The sequence below is a fragment of the Neovison vison genome, chromosome 2 (genome assembly GCF_020171115.1).
Source record: "Neovison vison isolate M4711 chromosome 2, ASM_NN_V1, whole genome shotgun sequence".
Classification (NCBI taxonomy): Eukaryota; Metazoa; Chordata; class Mammalia; order Carnivora; family Mustelidae; genus Neogale; species Neogale vison.
The window spans coordinates 20,869,222-20,888,188 of NC_058092.1; the positions used below are offsets into that span (position 1 = coordinate 20,869,222).

General features: G+C 37.7%; 1 protein-coding gene across 4 annotated transcripts in view; it reads right to left on the reverse strand.

Moving 5' to 3' along the window:
• EYA3 (EYA transcriptional coactivator and phosphatase 3) overlaps positions 1-18,967 on the reverse strand; it is a 112,322-nt gene that overhangs the window by 23,945 nt on the left and 69,410 nt on the right. For all 4 annotated transcript variants that reach the window (XM_044237564.1, XM_044237566.1, XM_044237563.1 and 1 more), the window contains 5 exons: positions 13,815-13,900; positions 10,501-10,684; positions 7,264-7,403; positions 2,376-2,459; positions 840-929 (listed from right to left, as the gene is read on the reverse strand). In XM_044237564.1, coding sequence (XP_044093499.1) covers positions 840-929; positions 2,376-2,459; positions 7,264-7,403; positions 10,501-10,684; positions 13,815-13,900 — 584 coding nt within the window. The remainder of the gene's footprint in view (positions 1-839; positions 930-2,375; positions 2,460-7,263; positions 7,404-10,500; positions 10,685-13,814; positions 13,901-18,967) is intronic.

Here is an 18,967-nt window from a genome sequence, read left to right on the forward strand (position 1 = left end):
TAAGTAGTACACAGTCTGAAACTCAGAAGGACATGAAGTTGAAAGTCTGCTCCTTCCCACCTCTGTGTCCCAGCAACATATCCCCTTCTCCAGACAGAACAACTGTTACTAGTTTCTCGTGTAGGATAACTGCTTAACTGAGGCCTAGAATGAGGCCTTAAATGAGGCCTAGAACTTTCCTAACCTGGAACTCACACTCTGGTCTTTTGATTTCCCAGTCTTGTGCTCTTGCCACTAGACCATGGTCACCTCAAAGGTGAACTCAAATGTCAAAGCCAAAAAACTTCACCAAGAAATTCTTCGTGTCCCTGGTTTTCCTTGCATCTAACTATAAAATGATTCTGGACATCAAGGTTAACCTATACATGGATAATAAGCATATATAAAGTATAATGAGTCAGAATAGCCATTTATAGATCTGACAAATCAAGAGATTATATTTTAAGAAGGTAAAGTTGAAAGATAGTCATAATATAATTAAGAGTACAGAGTAAAACCCACTTTATTATTTGTTACTTTAGATAGATGAATAAATAGGAATGTTGGTTTATATTTCACTGTTTTGTGTGAAGGGCTGGCATTACCTCTAGAGCTAGATCACTTCCAAAGAGGCTAACAAAAATCGAATTTTTGAACCAATAAAATTGAGGGCCAGTACCAAGACTGATGACCAAGCTAAGGTACTGTTCTTCTAAGCCTATAAAAGCCTAAGTGGCCAGGTGGCTTCTCCACAACCACCCCTTCTCACCACATTCCCTCTCAATACATAAGCAGAGGCTAGATAGTTACTGAACAAACAAAATGTTTCACTGAAGCACAGAACACTTTAAAATGCTTACCTCTAAGTCATTGAAAAACAGATGTGTATCAGCCACTTCAAAAATCATCTCTTCCATTGTTAAACCTGAGCCAATCACTACTGTTGGATCCTAGAAGACAGTAAGAGAAAAATTTGTTTAATTTGGTACCAACAGCACTGGTATCTAATCTTCAGGTATTTCGGAGTTATTCTGGGTCGAGGCCACAACAACACAGGCCTGCAAAAGTGCTTCTAACTATTACTCACGCAATTTCATTCACAGTGAGAGGAATCTGGGATTATGCAAAGTTAATTTCTGAAGTCAGTTTTTAGAAAACTAAACTCACTTAAAAAAACCCATTTTGAGCAGAAATTCCCTGTTTTGTAAGAAATGCTAACTATTGCTAAAATATTACTATTGTAATACCTATTATCTCCCTTCAGCCTCCCCGCCCCCCCCCCACACAGAGTATAAATACTGGAAGTCAGTTATCTGGCAATCTCAACAGTCAGCAAATAAATGAAGAAGGCTGAAAAGTCAAAATATTTGTAGGAAAACCAATGCATTTAGCTTTAAAGTGAACCATGAGGTCTTCACTTCACAAAATGTTCACGAACATTTTGTTTGTTCAATAACTATTTAGGCTTTTGTACGCTCTTATTTTATATACTTTTATAATCAGCTTATACAGCGTATGAGCTAAAGTCAGCTTACCAGCCTGGATACTAAAAACCTGTGGAAAGTACTTCTAACAGAAACATTAATGATAATAAGAAATAAATGGGAATAGTAAGAAAGCAAAGGAAGCAGATATTTTTATAAAATTTATTCATAGAAACAAAAAAATAGAAGCCTGGAGATAATTTAGTGTAGAAATACATAGCTTATCCCTCTATTAAAGCTGATGTTTAGGGGTACCTGGATGGTGCAGTTGGTTAAACGCCCAACTCTTGGTGTGAAGTTTGCTTGGATTTTCCTCTTTCTTTCTTCCCTCCACAACCCCGTGTGTGTGTGCTCTTTCTCACTCTCTCTCTCAAATAAATAAATCAATCTAAAACAAACAAACAACGTCCCCCTCCCAAAACTCTGTTTATATTGATGACTAAATAAATTAAATTCTGCTTGGTATATTTAGTTTAAGGAGGTATGTAATCTATGTAAGAAAAATATTTTGTACTTTATATATATTTTAAATTTACATACCTGGCATATACTCAGCTAAATAAAACGCTCAGTTTGGGCTGTTAAAAGTGACTTAAGGTTAACAGATATGTCTTTGGAATATATAATCCTAAGATTCCATTCTGTTTTGAGCTTCATTCCCATATTTAGTCTTTATAAAATAGTAGTCTTGAACAACTTAAGCTTACATAGCACTGGTCCTAGGTCTAGTCTCCAGCTTTATTAATACTGCCTGACCATGTAGCCTGCCTGGTATAAGCCATAAAGTTTTACATGGGAAGTGAAAGAAAGGCCAACAGGGTAAGATACAGGTAGCAGAAAAAGTGATTTTGGTTACCTGTCCATATAGTCAGGAGGAGGACACTACAACAAAGGAAGAAAGACTCAAATTACCTTTCCATACTTCTGGGCATAGGATCCAGTAAGAAGAGAGTGAAAGATGATGATGGTTTCATCCAAGTCCCATAGAAATACCCGCTGAGGAAGGAAAACAAAAAATAGTGAGTGAGCATCTTTTCTTAATACAATGGAATGGAACAAGAAATACGTTAATAGAAAGAAAATTTTAAAATTCACAAATATGTGAAAATTAACACAATTTTAAACAACTAATAGATCAAAGAAAAAAATCCCAAGTGAAATTAGGAATACCTTGAGATGAATGAAAACTAAACACAACACACCAAAGTTTATAGGCTGCAGTGAAAGCAGTACTAAGAGGAGAATTTATAGCTATAAAATACATGCCTTCAAAAAGAAGTAAGATTTCAATCAATAACATGACTGTCCAATTTAAGGAATTGGAACGAACCAGCAGAAGGGAAGACTAAAGGTTAGAATGGAGATAAATAAATCAGAGAGTAGAAAAATAACAGAGGAAAAAAAATCAATGAAACCAAAAGTTGGTTCTTTGAAAAGATCTACAGAATTGATAACTTTTAGCTAGGTTAAGAAAAAAAAGAAGCCTCAAATTAGTAAAATCAGAAACAGAAGTGGGGATGTTATTATCAATTTTACAGAAATAAAAAGAATTACAAGAGAATACTAAGGACAGTTGTATCCTAATAAATAATCTAGATGGACATGGACAACCTCTTAGAAATTTACCAAATGCCAAAACGGACTCCGGAAGAAACGAAAATCTGAATAGACCTTTAACAGAGATTGAACTCAGTAATCAAAAAGATACCAAGAAAGAAAAGCCCAGGACCAGATGGTTTCACTGTTAAATTCTACCAAACATTTAAAGAAATAACATGAATCCTTCTTTAACTCTTCCAAAAAGTTGAAGATGAAGGAATACTTCCTAAGTCGTTCTATGAAGCCAGCATTATCCTGATACTAAGGTCAGATAATAGAGACACTACAAGAAAATGCAGACCAATATCTCTAATGACAAAGCAAAACGTTCTCCACAAAAATACTAGCAAACAAAATTCTAGCAGCATATTAAAAGGACTGTATGTCATGGCCCTGCGGGATTTGTTTAGAATGCGAGGATGGATCAACATACAAAAATTAATCAGTGTAATATCTACCTTAAGAAAACAGAGGGGTAAAAACCCAATTGTCATTTCGATTGATGCAGGAGGAGCATCTGACAAAATTCAATACACTTTCATAATAAAAACACTCAATAAACTAGGAGTAGAAGTGAATTTCCTCACATGATAAAGATTGTATATGAAAAACCCAGAATTAATATCTTACTCAATGGTGCAAGACTGGAAGCTTTATCCCTGAGATCAGGAATAGGACAAGTATGCCTGTTTTTATCACTTCTATTCAACATAAGTACCAGAAATTCTAGCCAGAATAATTTGGCAAGAATTGGGGGGGAGAAAAAGGTACCCAAGTTGTAACGGAAAAAAATAAAATTATCTCTGTTCACAAATGACATGATCTTATATAGAGAAAAATCATTTTTCTAAAGAATTCCTAAAGAATCCATGAAAACTTGTTAGAACTAATAAATGAATTCAGCAATTAGCTGTATTTCTATATACTTGTAACAACTAATCCTCAAAGAAATTTTTAAAAAATTCCATATACAATAGCATCAAAACTAATAAAATACTTAAGCATATATTTAACCAAGGGGTGCCTGGGTGGTCAGTTGATTTAGCAACCGACTCTTGATTCTGGCTAAGGTCATGATCTCAGGGTCATGAGCTCAAGCTCCAAGATCTAAATAAACAGAAAGACATCCCATGCTCATGGATGAATGACTTAACAGTGTTAAAGTGACAATACTACCCAAATGATTTACAAATTCAGTGCATCCTTATCAAAATCTCAATCTTGCTTTTTAAAGAAAAACTCATCCTAAAATTCATATAGAATCTCATATTCCATAGCCTGAAAGGCCAAAATAATCTTGAAAAAGAATGAAGTTAGAAAACTCACACTTACTGATTTCAAAACTTACTACAAGGCTACAGTAATCAATACAATGTGGTACCTGCAAAAGGAAACACACATAAACCAATGAAATTGACAAGGTAACTCCTAAGAAATAAACCCTGACATATATGGTCAATCTTTTTTTAAAAGATTTTATTTATTTATTTGATAGACAGTGATCACAAGTAGGCAGAGAGGCAGAGAGAGAGAGAGAGGGGAAAAGCAGGTTCCCTGCTGAGCAGGGAAACCAATGCGGGGCTTGATCCCAGGTATGGTCAATTTAAAAAAAATTTTTTTATTTATTTGAGAGAGAGCAGAGCAAGAGACAGAGCACAAGTGCAGGGCTGGTGGTGGGGGGGACAGAGGGAGAGGGAGATGCAGACTCCCCACTGAGCAGGGAGCCTAATGGGATTAGAGGCCCCAATCCTAGGACCATGGGATCATGACCCAAGCCAAAGGCAGACACTTAACTGACTGAGCCACCCAAGTACCCCCATATATGGTCAATTTTTGACAAGGATGCTAAGACCATTCAATGGAGAAAGGAAAATATTTCCAACAAAAGGTGCTGTGAAAATTGGATATCCATGTGCAAAAGAATGAAATTAGACCCTAACTTTATACCATATACAAAAATTAACTCAATATGAAAAAAATTAATTCAAAATGAATCAAAGACCTAAATTTATGAGCTACAATAAAATTCTTAGAAGAAAACACAGGTAAATGCCTTTAAAACCCTGTATTTTTTAACACTAAAGCACAACAAATAAAAGAAAAACAGGACTTCAATAAAATGTGAAACTTCTGAGCATCAAAGAATACTATCAAAAGAGTAAAAAGAATCCACAGAATGGGAGAAAAAATATTTGCACATCAGATATCTGATAAGTGATCAGTATCTAGAGTATATAAAGAATTCCTAAAACTCAACAACAAAATACCAAACCACCCAATTAAAAACAGGTCATAGGATTTGACCAGCTTTTCTACAAAGAAAATATACAGATGGCCAATAAATACATGAATAGATGTTCAACACTATTACTGGCCATTAAGGAAATGAAAATCAAAACCATTTCACATCTATTAGGATGGCTATTATTTTTTTTAAAAGATTTTTATTTATTTATTTGACAGACAGAGATCACAAATAGGCAGAGAGGCAGGCAGAGCGAGAGAAGGGGAAGCAGGCTCTCTGCTGAGCAGAGAGCCCCACAGGCGGCTCGATCCCAGGACCCTGAGATCATGACCCGAGCCGAAGGCAGAAGCTTTAACCACTGAGCCACCCAGGCGCCCCTAGGATGGCTATTATTTTTAAAAAAGGGGGTGGGGAATAATAAGTGTTGGTGAGGATGTGGAACTCTCATGCATTAGAACTCTCATGCATTGCTGGTGGGAATGTAAAATGATGTAGCCACTATGGAAAACATTTTATTGTTTCCTCAAAAAGTTGACCACAGAATCACCATATAATCTAGCAATTCTGCTCTTTAGTTCATATCCAAAATAACTGAAAAGAGACACTCAAAGAAATATATATCTGGATAACAATGTTCACAGCAGCATTATTCACAATAACTCAAAGGTGGAAAAAACCATTAGTGTCCATCAACAAATGAATGAGTAAACAGAACATGGTATATACATACAATGGAATATTATTCAGCTACAAAGGGAAATGAAGATCTTATACATGCTGTAACACACAGATGAGCCTTGAAAAGATGCTGTTTTCAGAAAGAAGTCTCACACAAAAGGGTAGATATTCTATCATTCCTCTTATAAGAGATACTCAGAATAGGTAAATTCCGAGAAACTGAAAGTAGAATAGAGATTGCCAGGGGCTAGTGGGAGGGGAGAATGGGGAGTTATCGCTTAATAGGCAGAGTTTTTGTTTGGGATCATGAAAAGTTCTGGAAATAGATAGTGGCAACAAACAGCATTGTAAATGTACTTAATGTCACTGAACTGCACACTTAAAAATGGTTAAATGGTAAATTTTATGTTACATATATTTTACCACTATTAAAAAAAATTGGTTCTCAGTTTTTCCCAAAAAATGTAAAAGGACTTAGATTTTCTTCTTTTTTTTTTTACCTTTCTTTTTTTGGTCAGGAATAAAAGGAAAGAGAGTCCCCAAACACAGCCTTAATTTACTCTTGTCTTAATACCTATCGCTGAACTCATTTTTAAATACAGCATCCCCCTGCCCATTAAATGCTCATATTATAGAAAAATCAAATACAAAACAAAAGCATATAAAAACTCCACTATTATTAGCATTTTGTATGATTTTCTAATCTTTTTAATAACGAAGCCAAATGCAATGTCCCTAATAAATGCTTATAGTGCTTAACCACAAAATAAGTGAGTACTCATCTCATTAATAAGTTATGCGGTTTCACAGAAGCTTGGCCTAAAGCACTCTCATCTTCTCATTTTACTTTTAGATTTTTAAATGGAGAACACTACATTATCTGTGACACCCTGTGCTTTCTGAATATGAGGGAATTGTTCTTTCTGTTCTGCTCTGAACACAGAGAACAAACTGTTCTGACAAACTAAACAAACTAACAAACTAAATAAAAAGTTACCTGACTACCTAAATTCAAAAAAGCTTCTGCAATGCTTTGGTGAAAAGCATCCGAAAGTAATATGGCAAGTTATAGGCTCGGAGAAATGTGTTTTTACATTTCTCTCTTCACTAGGCCAGTTTCATTTCTCTTGACCAAGAATTGCAGGTGGTAGCTAGGCGGGGGGTTGGGGGGCATTAAACAGAACTACAGTATCTCCATGAGTTTCAGATAAGTATGTTCGATGAACTTAAAAAATGAGGAAAAAAAGTAGGTAACTCAAAATGAGTTTCTTCCCATACTTCCAATTCACTGTCCTGGGAAGAGCTGGCATCAGCTTTCCTTTTGCCCCGGTTCTTGCCAGTCATGTTTTTTCTGGACTGGTCATCCGCATCTTTATTTGGTGTAGTTTGGGACAAAGATGGGCTTGAAGAAGGGTCTCCTGGAAAGAAAAGTGAGATATAATTGCCAGTAGTCACAGGCTATAAGAACCAGAGCTGGAAGAGGGTCAGCATGCTTTCTGTCCATAAGAACCATAGTACAGCGATAAAGTCTGGAAAATCCAACTTTGCCTGATCAGTTTAGGAATGCAGACCTAGGCACCAACATCGAGCATCAACAGCTCCTAATATAACAGAGAGTTATAATAGAATTCATATACCTGCCTCTCAATGCAAGAACACAGCCATAAAGTTGTTTCACACACACACACACACACAACCCCCCAAAACCTGAACCTGGCCAAGTTTCTGTATCAGAGTTTCCCGACTTGGCACGATTGACATTTTGGGCCAGATAATTTTTTGTTGAGCCGATGTCCTATGTATTACAGGATGACTGGCTAAGCAGTAGCCTTGCCCTTTATCCATTAGATGCCAGTAGCACTCCCCACCCACCGTAACAACCAAAAATGTTTCCACACACTGCCAAATGTTGATGAGGGAGAAGGAGGCTGGCTGAGGAGGGAGCAGGGGCTGGCACCTTGCACCCCCTCTCCACCCACTCCCCTTAGTAATGTGTATGACATTCCTCAGGCACCCCTGACTGCCCTAAAAGAAGAACAAATGGTTATATTGCAGAGATCACAATCCTGTAAGGCAGGAGTCTCCCTTTGTTTGCAAATGTCCTTGAGATTTACAAACAAAGAAGTTACCTTATCAGTAGCCCCATTTCCAAAGACACATAACTCAGTTCCTCAAGCCCTAACCTCCATAAGAAACCAAAGGAGGCGGAGGTAAAAAGAAAAGTAAATAAAGTTAAATTTCTTCTAAACCCAAATCTCACTAACAAGGACACTTGATAGGAGAAATGTGAAGCTTTGTCTCTAGACCTCCAAGATAGTGTCGAGAATCATTCCCAAGCATATGGCCCATTGATACACATCTAAAAGGTCTCACAAGAAGATTTTTATTACTAGTAATAAATAACTTTTCTCCCAACAATAGCTGGCCCCTCAAGGTCCTGCAGACCTTGCTTCCAAAAATTCCTTAGAGACTAACATCACCCCCTTTGTCCTCTCTCGGACAGGACCAGAGCGAATGGATATAGGATTAATCCATGATAAAGAAAAAGGGGGGAATGAAAGACCCTTCCCCCAGTTAACTAATTAACTGCTCTTTTGCCTTCTTGTAACCGCTTGGCTTTTAGGGTGTGACACTGGTCTCCTGTTTGAACAAGATACCTTCTACTAATAGCCGAGGCAGGGGGCAGGGGGCCACATAGTCACGTAGGCAGGATGCATCTCTGCTGAGTAATAAGGTCCAACTCCCCCTCCTCACTCCCCCTTCCCGCCTTTTTCTTCGCCCGCGCGGGTCCTCCAAAGCCAATCCGCAAACACCAAGTATGCCTTTTTCAAAATGTTCAAATTGTCAGCCAATCAGCCCTGCCCCATCCAAAACTTGTTTGTACCTGTCTATAAAAATCCTGCACCACCCCAGCCTGGTGTGCTCAGCTAGCAGGAGCTGCTGACCACCCGCAGGAGCCTGCGCTACAATAAAGAACCTCTTGCTGCTTGCATCCTGTGGCAGTGTTGAATTCTTGGGTAAGGGGATCCGCGGGTCTTACAATGTCTTAGGCGAATGCGGGAGAGGGCAAAGCACAAAAATCACCTTTAGCTGAAAACCATGATTCTAGTTCTATTTACCAATTTAAAATAAAATACAGAAGCCAGCAGGACATGTTGATCTATCCAATACAGAGATAATCAGCAAAATTCAGACTGGGAAATGGCATGAGATAAACACTCCAGTTTCTTCACAAATACAGTACATCAGAGAATTAAAAAAAGGGGAATTTATAAGTTAAAAGAGAAAGTATATATCCATTAATCCCAATGTATGAACCTTACTTTGATCCTAATTTAAATAAACTCTAAATAAAATAGGTTAATTTTTAATAAATTAAAAACTCTAATAAAAAAGGAAAATAAAACTCTTCATATTTATGAAAAAACTAGAAATAATACCTTTTAGTATTTTATGATAGTGTAAGGAATTACTGCTGAATTATTTCAGAGGGGATGGCATTGTGGTTACACTAGCAAATATTTATTGTATAGACATAGAATGCCTGGAATTCGGTGAGAAAACTGGATTAAGTACAGTTGAAATACGAGTTAATTGTTGAAGATGGATGATGGATACATAAGACATTCATTATACTATTCTGACAACTTTTGGTTTGAAATTCCTTATTATTAATGAGTTAAAATTGTTATGAAGAATAGATATTTAGAGCTATGAATTCAAAACTAAGGCATCATCAAGTGTAACTATTTCAAAGTTATGTAAATTTGAAGCAGTATCCTTTCCTTAGAAGACTAGTGAAGGTGCACAAAAAACTGCTTTAGTTGAGACAGAGCACTACTTTTAAAAAATGCATCAGTGCTAACAATAAAGTCCTTCGTCCAATTATATGATGTGACAGCCAAGCACTAAATTTTCCTGAATGACAGAGACAAATAAAAAGGATATACATATGTTTACTTACTGAATGTGCGTATAAAGCCTTTATGTCAGGGTTTTTTTTTAACCTGGACTTCATAATTCATCGACACATTTCAAACCTAAATGTACAGGTTTAAACTTGTAGGTTAATTATGTATTTCCTTGAGAGGAGAAGGACCATCGCTTTCCTCATGATCTTGGAGATCCATGACACAGAAAAAGTTAAGGACTACTGCTCTGAGGCCACAGCAGGCGTCCACACTACATACTGACTAAAACTAGAGTCCTTCAGCTTTGACAAAATGTGCCAAGATTCCGAAGTTCCCTATGACAAACACAGTAAAGCTGAAGGGCGGGGTGGCTGTCACAGTCTTCTCATTCTTGGTGCTTTTAAGTTCACAGTATCAGGTATTACATTCAGCCTGCCAATGACTCAGCACATAGTCTGGTTCTAATATTTAAATATTCCTCACCTGAGAAGGAAAGCCAATAGCGCAGTAACAGTGACTCACACCAGAACAAAATGATCTTTACTATTCCGTCATGTTGAATGAACTGCCCCTAAGCCACAGGCTTGAGAGGTATGGTGCTTACCAGAGGAAAGTCTCTGTGCTGTCGGCGCAGGTACCATGACACTAGGCTTCTCCGTCTGGTATGTGGCTGCGGCTAATGTGGTACTCTCAGTATCACTGTTAGTCTGGCCTGCGACTCCAAAGCTGGAGCTGGGGTAGCAGGTCTGGTACTGACTCTGACCAAGGATAGTATAGGTGGGATAGTCCTGTAGACCAAGGGGAATAAGGGAGGAAAACAAGACTTTTAGAAAGAGCAAAGCGCTGATTTCAACACAAGAGACTTTCTGTCCCTTTTTTTTTTTTTTTTAAAGATTTTATTTCTTTATTTGACAGAGAGAGACACAGCGAGAGCAAGAGAGTGAACACAAGCAGGGGGAGTGTGAGAAGAAGAAAAAGGCTTCCCGCCGAGCAGGAAGCCCGATATGGGGCTCAATCCCAGGACCCTGGGATCATGAACTTAGCAAAAGGAAGATGCTTAATGACCAAGCCACCTAGGTGCGCCACTTTCATGTCCCTCTTATTCATTGTTAGTTTCCTAAAACATTTATTTGACTTCTCATTTACCTATCTATAGCTTCCACCTAAACCAATGATTTTCAAAATGCATTCTGTGGCAACCTAAGAGTCAAGAGGAGAGACCTCAGAGGCTATCTTTACCAGGAGCAGGAGGCTGAGAGAAGGGTCCCATGTACTCTACACACAATGTCCCTTTTCTATTCTAACGGCTTACTTTCTTTCTTTTTCCATTTTAGGTACTGAATTTCTGTGTAAATTTCTGCACAGAATTTCTGATGATTCTATTCTTTAAGAAGTTTATAAGCAACTTCACTAGATGCTAGTGCTTTCTAAGTACAGATGAGCTTAAACAAAAAAGCACACATCCTACATTAAGGTTTCCCAGTTTAAAAACTTAGTATTGGGGCGCCTGGGTGGCTCAGCCCATTAAGCATCTCTGACTCTTGATCTTGGCTCAGGTCTTGATCTCAGGATCATGGGCTCAAGCCCCACTTTGGGCTCCATGCTGGGCATGGAGCCTACTTAAAAAAAAAAAAAGAAAACAAGGGAACTTTTTAATGGTTTCATGGGCACATATATGTCAAATCTTATCAAACTACAATTTAAATGTATGCAGATTATTGTATATCAGTTATACCTTAATAAAGCTATAAAAAATGTATATGATATATAGCTCAAATACATACCTTAAAAAATTTCAACTGATACTGATGTTGGTAAGAAGCAGGAAGAAGCTAATTAACCAGACCAATTATAAAGAGTACTGAGCATCTACCATAAACCAAATACAACTCAGTCAGGGTATGTGTCTAGGTATGAGCTGGAACATTAAAGAAAAGAGTAAGCTGTACTGGCTGAACTCAAGGGAGTTAAAAGTCTAGCAGGAGAAGACAACATTTCCAACAAATTGGCAGTAAATTATATGACCAATGAGTGAAATACAGAGGAAGACAACTATCCCTGCAAACCGTGATAGTCAGAGCTTTCTGAGCTAAACAGACAGAGGAAATAAGAGCATGAATAGGGCCTAAAAAGGTTTTATTAAGGGACCAGAGATATTGAGTCTGGTTGGAACAAAGGATCTTGCAGGCTTGAATGAGTCATGCAAGCCTATGAATGTGACTTGGATTCTTTAAGGCCATGGTGTATATAGTTTGTGTGTGGGGGGGGCAGGTAACAGTGACTATCAAAATCAAAACAACAAAAATACAGAAAGACTCTGGGCAGATGATTGACAGGATAAAAGTGGACTTTTGAGAAAATTATTCAGACAGTGTTTTAAAATCTTTTTTTTTTTTTTTAATTTTTTTAGTAATCTCTAACCCTAACATGGGGCTTGAACTCAGGACCCCAAGATCAAGAGTTGTATGCTCCACTGACTGAATCAGCCATGTGCCCTCAGATAGTGTTTTAGGAAATGGTTAGGTACAGAGGAAAACTGGAGAAGAGATGAACAGTTAACTGAAGTAATTCAGGATTAAAGGGGAAGAACCAAAACATAGGAAATAATAGCAAAAATAGAAGAGAAAGAATTCTAGAAATGGCTACATTAGGAATAGGTGAGGGAAAAAAACTGAAAACAACTAGTTTGGTTGAGGCCTAGCTTTATTTAAAAATGGTCTCATTGTCAGGGACGCCTGGGTGGCTCAGTTGGTTAAGCAGCTGCCTTCGGCTCAGGTCATGATCCCAGCGTCCTGGGATCAAGTCCCACATTGGGCTCCTTGCTCCGCAGGGAGCCTGCTTCTCCCTCTGCCTCTACTGCCTCTCTGTCTGCCTGTGCTCGCGCTCTCTCTCTCTCTCTCTCTGACAAATAAATAAATAAAATCTTTAAAAAAAAAAAAAAAGATATTAAAATCTAAAAAAAAAAAAATGGTCTCATTGTCAATTGAAAAGTCATAGGGAAAAGTGGTTTTTACTTTTGAAGGACAACGAGACAAAAAAAAGGTGGAATGAAAGCCTGGCTTTTGATATGATAAACTTAGGGAATTAGCGAGACATTAAAGAAAAATATGGCCATCAATCAGCAGGAAGCCTGTAGAAACCATGCGGCCAGGGCTAGAATGTTCATTTCGGAGGTAGTAAATGGACACTGTGAATGTGGTTAAACATTTCTGGGGATGAAATAATAAACATGTGGAAAACTACATACACTGTCCATGAGAGAAAACAGGATCAAAAAGAAAACTTAGGAAAGGGAAAGATAAATAACATGGAAGAGTGCCAGGTATATAGTAGAAACTCAGTAATTTGTGAACTGTAAGAATGAAGAAATGCAAAAAAAAAGTCAAACATAAAAGATGAACGAGAACAGTAATGTTAATTATAGCCAAAAAAGAGATTCATGGAGAAAAGTTTCATTGCTGCAGAGAAAACAAATAAAAACCTAACACCAAAAACAAAACCCCTAAAACACTGAAGCTATTACCAGTGATTTAAACATAAAGAATTAATAGAACAGTGATCGAGACCAGACCACAAAGAAGAAATGAGTGCCTAAATAAAAATGTAGAAAGAACCAGGCTTTTTCTGAACTCTGGGAATACATAAGTGAACAAAACAGAAAAGTAAGTCCCTATCCTCACGGAGCTTACATTCTAGTAGGGACAAGGTAGGAGGCAGACACACAAAGTAGGTAAGGGAGCAGATAGAGCCATATCACTCAGACAGCATAGTAATGAAAGAAACTGGAGGGCAGCCTAAGAAACCATCCAGGGTCCCAGTTCTGGTTGTTTCTTAGATTAGCAAATTGACCAGAGAGTGAAGAGAAGAAGATCAAACTTGATGAACTATATAAAATAGGATGAACGCAGTAGACTGTACCTGGTTTGAGATGCTGGAAACTGCTGCTGCTGGAATATTGGCAATTGTAGATGAAGTGGATATCAGGCTGGCATTTGTGCTTGAAGCTATAGGATGGAGAGTGTGAAAAAATGTTAAAGATATCATGTAAAAGCCTAGAAGAAATGGAAAACATATTGTGTCTTATGTAAACAGATCTACAAGGAGATAACATTGCACAAAGGAAACAAATACTGATTTTGCTCTTTTGCATGCCATACTTTAATCGTGATTAGAAATAAAACAGTTCAAACATTTTTCTGTTTCAACTTGAGTCTTCCACTCTTCCTATTAAAGTCCTAGAAAGGACACATGTACAATGCACTGACTCATACTAATGAAATCAATGGAATCAGAAGCTAAACAAATCTCCAGTCTATCATCTCAGCCCTTGAAAGATGACTCACCTGCAATGTGACCGACTGACAACCAGCAGAAACCACAAGAGCTCTGGTAAAATCTGCATGTAAATCCTAGACTGGGATATTTGTTACCACTTGCCCCAAATGATGCCTCTCATAATGCAACATAATTAACTTTGAGGAATAGAGCTGATCCCCTAAACCTGCTTGGGGTTGCTTTTTCGGCTCTACTCAAATCATGAATTATTAATGTGGATCAATAAACATGATCTGGCATTTAATGACTGTACCAATGAGCCTGGAAAATATTAAATATTATTCTGGCCAGGTAACAATATACTCTGTAAGTTATTTAGGCTGCCTACTTTGGGACCAGGAATTTGGGCTAACTTTTTTTATATCCTTCTACCACAGACTCCACCAGGGTTTTAGTCAAATCTTCAGTGACTACTATTTGTTAAAGTGACTTTTTTCAGGTGAACCAGTGTAGTAACTGAGACTACAAGGTACTGGTCTTGAACTGGTTCTTTCCCTCATTTATCACAAGCACACTTAGACCTGGTTCCCACTACAGTCACACATGCCATTAAGAATCCATCGTCAGGTAGACCTGACTATCTGACTACCTATCCCATTAGCAACAAAGTACTTTACAGGTAAAGTTAATAGGAAAACCTCCATTAAGAAGAGAACAGATGGACAAAAGAAGCAGAAACATGAGAGTACTCATCAAAATCAGGGAAATTTTTATTCCTTCCCCTAAGGGTACTCTGCTTAGAAGAAAGTCTAGAAAAGATTAGAAGAGAAACCCCAGCTTTCAGATGAAGAACTTGGGACAAAGAAGAGTTAAGGTAATTTGTCTACTGTCATGGAACCAGTGTTAGTCCCGATGGCGTCTAGTGTCTCCCAACTGGATGAGCCAGGGATCAGATTTCCTGACAATTCAGGGAGATTTTTTCTACAATACTTCTTCTCCCAGGGGAACTACAGGACTCTTAAAAGAGTTTACTTTCTTAAACATAACAACTGAATGAAACAGATTTTATAACCTCATAGATGGTATTTTCTTCCTACCAATATTCATTTTCTTCTTTACCATGGCTTAACCCATTTCCCCCCATGGGGAAGTACAGGAATTACTGTACAATACACAGGCTTAGATGATTCTGTAAGTAGTTTTTAATCATTCTTGTGGGTAGAGATTTTGAGTGGCTTTCAGGTTTTATTACCAGTACATTATGTTAGGTAGCCAAGCAATAAAACACACAGGACATAAGGTGATTTAAGGTGGGAAAGAAAATGAATAATTTACTTAATCTCTTAAGTTTATTTTTCCTAGCAAAGTCCATTTCTAGCTCAATTTTTCATCGGTCTTTATTCTAGCATATAATCCTCTTTTCCTCCTATTTACCTTTAATTCTCTTCTACCTTCTTACTAACTTATAAATGGTTAGCAGTACAACCCATTCATATCTTCGCATACATGGGGAAAAGGTACTCTGACTAACAGAAGTGGTTTTATAAATATAACAATTTTCAGACTACTTACTGAACTGGGCTAAAGGTAACAAGGTAGGCCTTATAAACAACTGGTCATACACTTTTATTATCTCTACTAGGAAGTTTAATGACTTGATTAGCTAGTTGCTGATACTGAATTTTTAATACATACCTTCCTAAAGATCACAAACTACTTTCAGCAATAGTGACTTCTATTACAGAAAATGTTGGCCTACTGACCTAGAAAGTTTATAGGGTTTAGGAACACTTCTTTCTCTAATTCAAATTCTTTCTCATATGTGCCATATTCATTCATTCAGCAAACCATGGTCTACTATGTACCCAGAAACTGTTCCAATCACTGAGGAATAGAGCAATGAACAAGGCAAAGTCCCCTGCTCTCATGGAGATCAGACTGCATTGATGGAGTGAGATAACAATTAAATAATTTTTTTAGGCTCTTGTATCCATCATTGCACCCAAGCCAAACTCACCTAAAAGGGCACACACATCACCACTGTATACCCTACCCTACACATAACTATGACTAAAAGTACTAAATAGTACTTATCATTCTGCCCATATATATATATATATATATACACACACATATATATGTCTCAACAAATAATATTTGATTGCAGATTTAAGAAACAAAAACAGCAGCAATAAAATTGCAACAAAACATACAAACTTAGAGGATCAAAGAAAACTCAAGTGGTCAATCCTACTGGTACATATCTGAAGACTATCTGCTCTCCAAATGCGAATGACATGCCCAACTGTTTTTGGATAATCTCCACTCCTGTTCTGACAACGGAGCCATGAAATAATAGAAAAACAAAGCTTCTGAGAACCATGCCCCACTAGAGGTCCAATCAATATGAAAAGAGGAGACTCAGTAGATTCCTCATAGGTGTGTTTTAAAAAACCATGCCCCAGTAGAGGTCCAAATAATACAATCAATATACACAGACAGCTTTAATCAGAAGATGGTGGTTATAGCACTGTGAGATGCACAGCCAAATTAAATGACACTGCCCCAAAGCCAGAAGGTTGACCTAAAGGTTAGTGGTATATAAAAGTTAGCGCAAGATTTACTTTCTACCCATGTCTTAACTTTATACATGTCTCCCTCTACCACCCTTGCCTACCTGGCTTTCAAGTTATTCAAAGTAAGATGAGCTCTTTCTTAATTGAGCACCTTGGCAATGTTGCTTGCTCCACCTGGATTGTTCTCCCTGGCCTGTCCCTCTTGCCCTCCCAGCATGATGGCTCATGCTAAGCATGTCTAACTTCCTCAGAGACATGCTCTTTAACCCTTCTATTAAAACTAACTCCTTGGGGTGCCTGAGTGGCTCAGTCAGTCAAGCATCCGACTCTTGACTCTGGCTCAGGTCATGAACTCAGGGCGTGAGATCAAGCCCTGCATCAGGCTCCACACTCAGCATGAAGCCTGCTTAAGATCCTCTCTCCATCTCTCTCTCTCCCTCTGCCCCTCCCCCCACCCCACCCCTGCTTGCACGCTAATTAAAAAAATTAATCTAAATTAAAAAAAAAACCAAACAACTAATTCCTTGTTTTCCCAATCACAACAATCTGTTTTTTTTCTTTTTGAGAACTTTTCAAAATTGATTTAATTATTTACTTGCTTGTTTTCTGTTTCTTCCACTCATCTGTAAGCTCCAAGAAGGCAGAATCTTACTATTTTACTCTTATCTCCAACATCTAGCAAAACACCTGTGACAGAGCAGGTGATGCTCAATAAACACTTGTGGGATTCACATCTATCCTGTAGACAGGTATACTCCTGTGTAACTTGTGGGACTCAAGTATAGCATGTCAAGGTCATCAAAAACAAAAAAACCCTGAAAAACTGCATAGTCAAGAGAAGGCTAAGTAGATATGACAATTAAATGAAATGTGGTATCCTGGATGGAATCCTGGAACAAGAAAAAGGACATCAGGTAAAAAATAAGGAACTATAATAAACTATGGACTTAGGTAATAATAATATACCAATATGGGTTCATTAATTGTAATAAATGTTCCATGCTAAATAAGGCATCAATAATAGGGGAAATTATATACAAGATGGGGGGATCTGTAACTCTCTGTACCGTCTTCTCAATTTGTCTATAAATCTAAAACTAATCTAAAAACTAATGTATATTAAAAAAAGAACAAAACAAAACTCCTGATTAATGAAAGACTATAAAAAAAGACTATCATGTGCTACCAACAAAATTAAGCACAAACACATTCATTAAAAGTCAAGATTACAGGGACGCCTGGGTGGCTCAGTTGGTTGGACAACTGCCTTCGGCTCAGGTCATGATCCCGGAGTCCTGGGATCGAGTCCCGCATCAGGCTCCCAGCTCCACGGGGAGTCTGCTTCTCCCTCTGACCTTCTCCTCGCTCATGCTCTCTCTCACTGTCTCTCTATGTCAAATAAATAAATAAAATCTTAAAAAAAAAAAAAAGTCAAGATTACATTAAAATTAGTTTTAAAATTTCTGAAATTAATTTTACTACTTTATTTATTTATTTATTTAAGATTTTATTTATTTATTTGTCATAGAGAGAGAAGCAAGAGCAAGCAGAGGCAGACAGAGAGGCAGGCAGAGGCAGAGGAAGAAGCAGGCTCCCTGCGGAGCAAGGAGCCCGATGCGGGACTCGATCCCAGGACACTGGGATCATGACCTGAGCCGAAGGCAGCCGCTCAACCAACTGAGCGACCCAGGCGTCCCAATTTTACCACTTTAATATTAACCACTTAAACCATCTCAACTGAAGAAAATAACCAGAGACTGGGCCACATATTTATACTGTAGGAAAAGATTGATATAAAGCAGCCAGATCTACTTAACCAAAGGGCTTTCGTGAGCATTGCATGAACTGAAGAAAGGGTTTTGATCAGAGTTGATCAAGCCAGAAGTATAATTTTTTTTAGGTTGAAATTATACATTTTAAAGAAACTGCAGTATGTTGACACATATTACATTAGCTTCAGGTGTACAACATAATGATTTGACAACTCTAGGTAACTCTATATGTCAATTGTAGAATGCTTTGGGGTACGATGAGGAGACACTGCTATTTTGACCATTTTTCAAAAACTGATAGAATTCTTCTTGCTTTTTTTCCATGGAGGGACTGGACAGTTATACAGGGGGAACAGAGCAGCCCTGGACAGCCATTCACTATTCATGCTAAGTAAAACTAAAGGTGGGAGAGAGAAGAGTGATATTGATAGCAGACAACCTAGGTAAT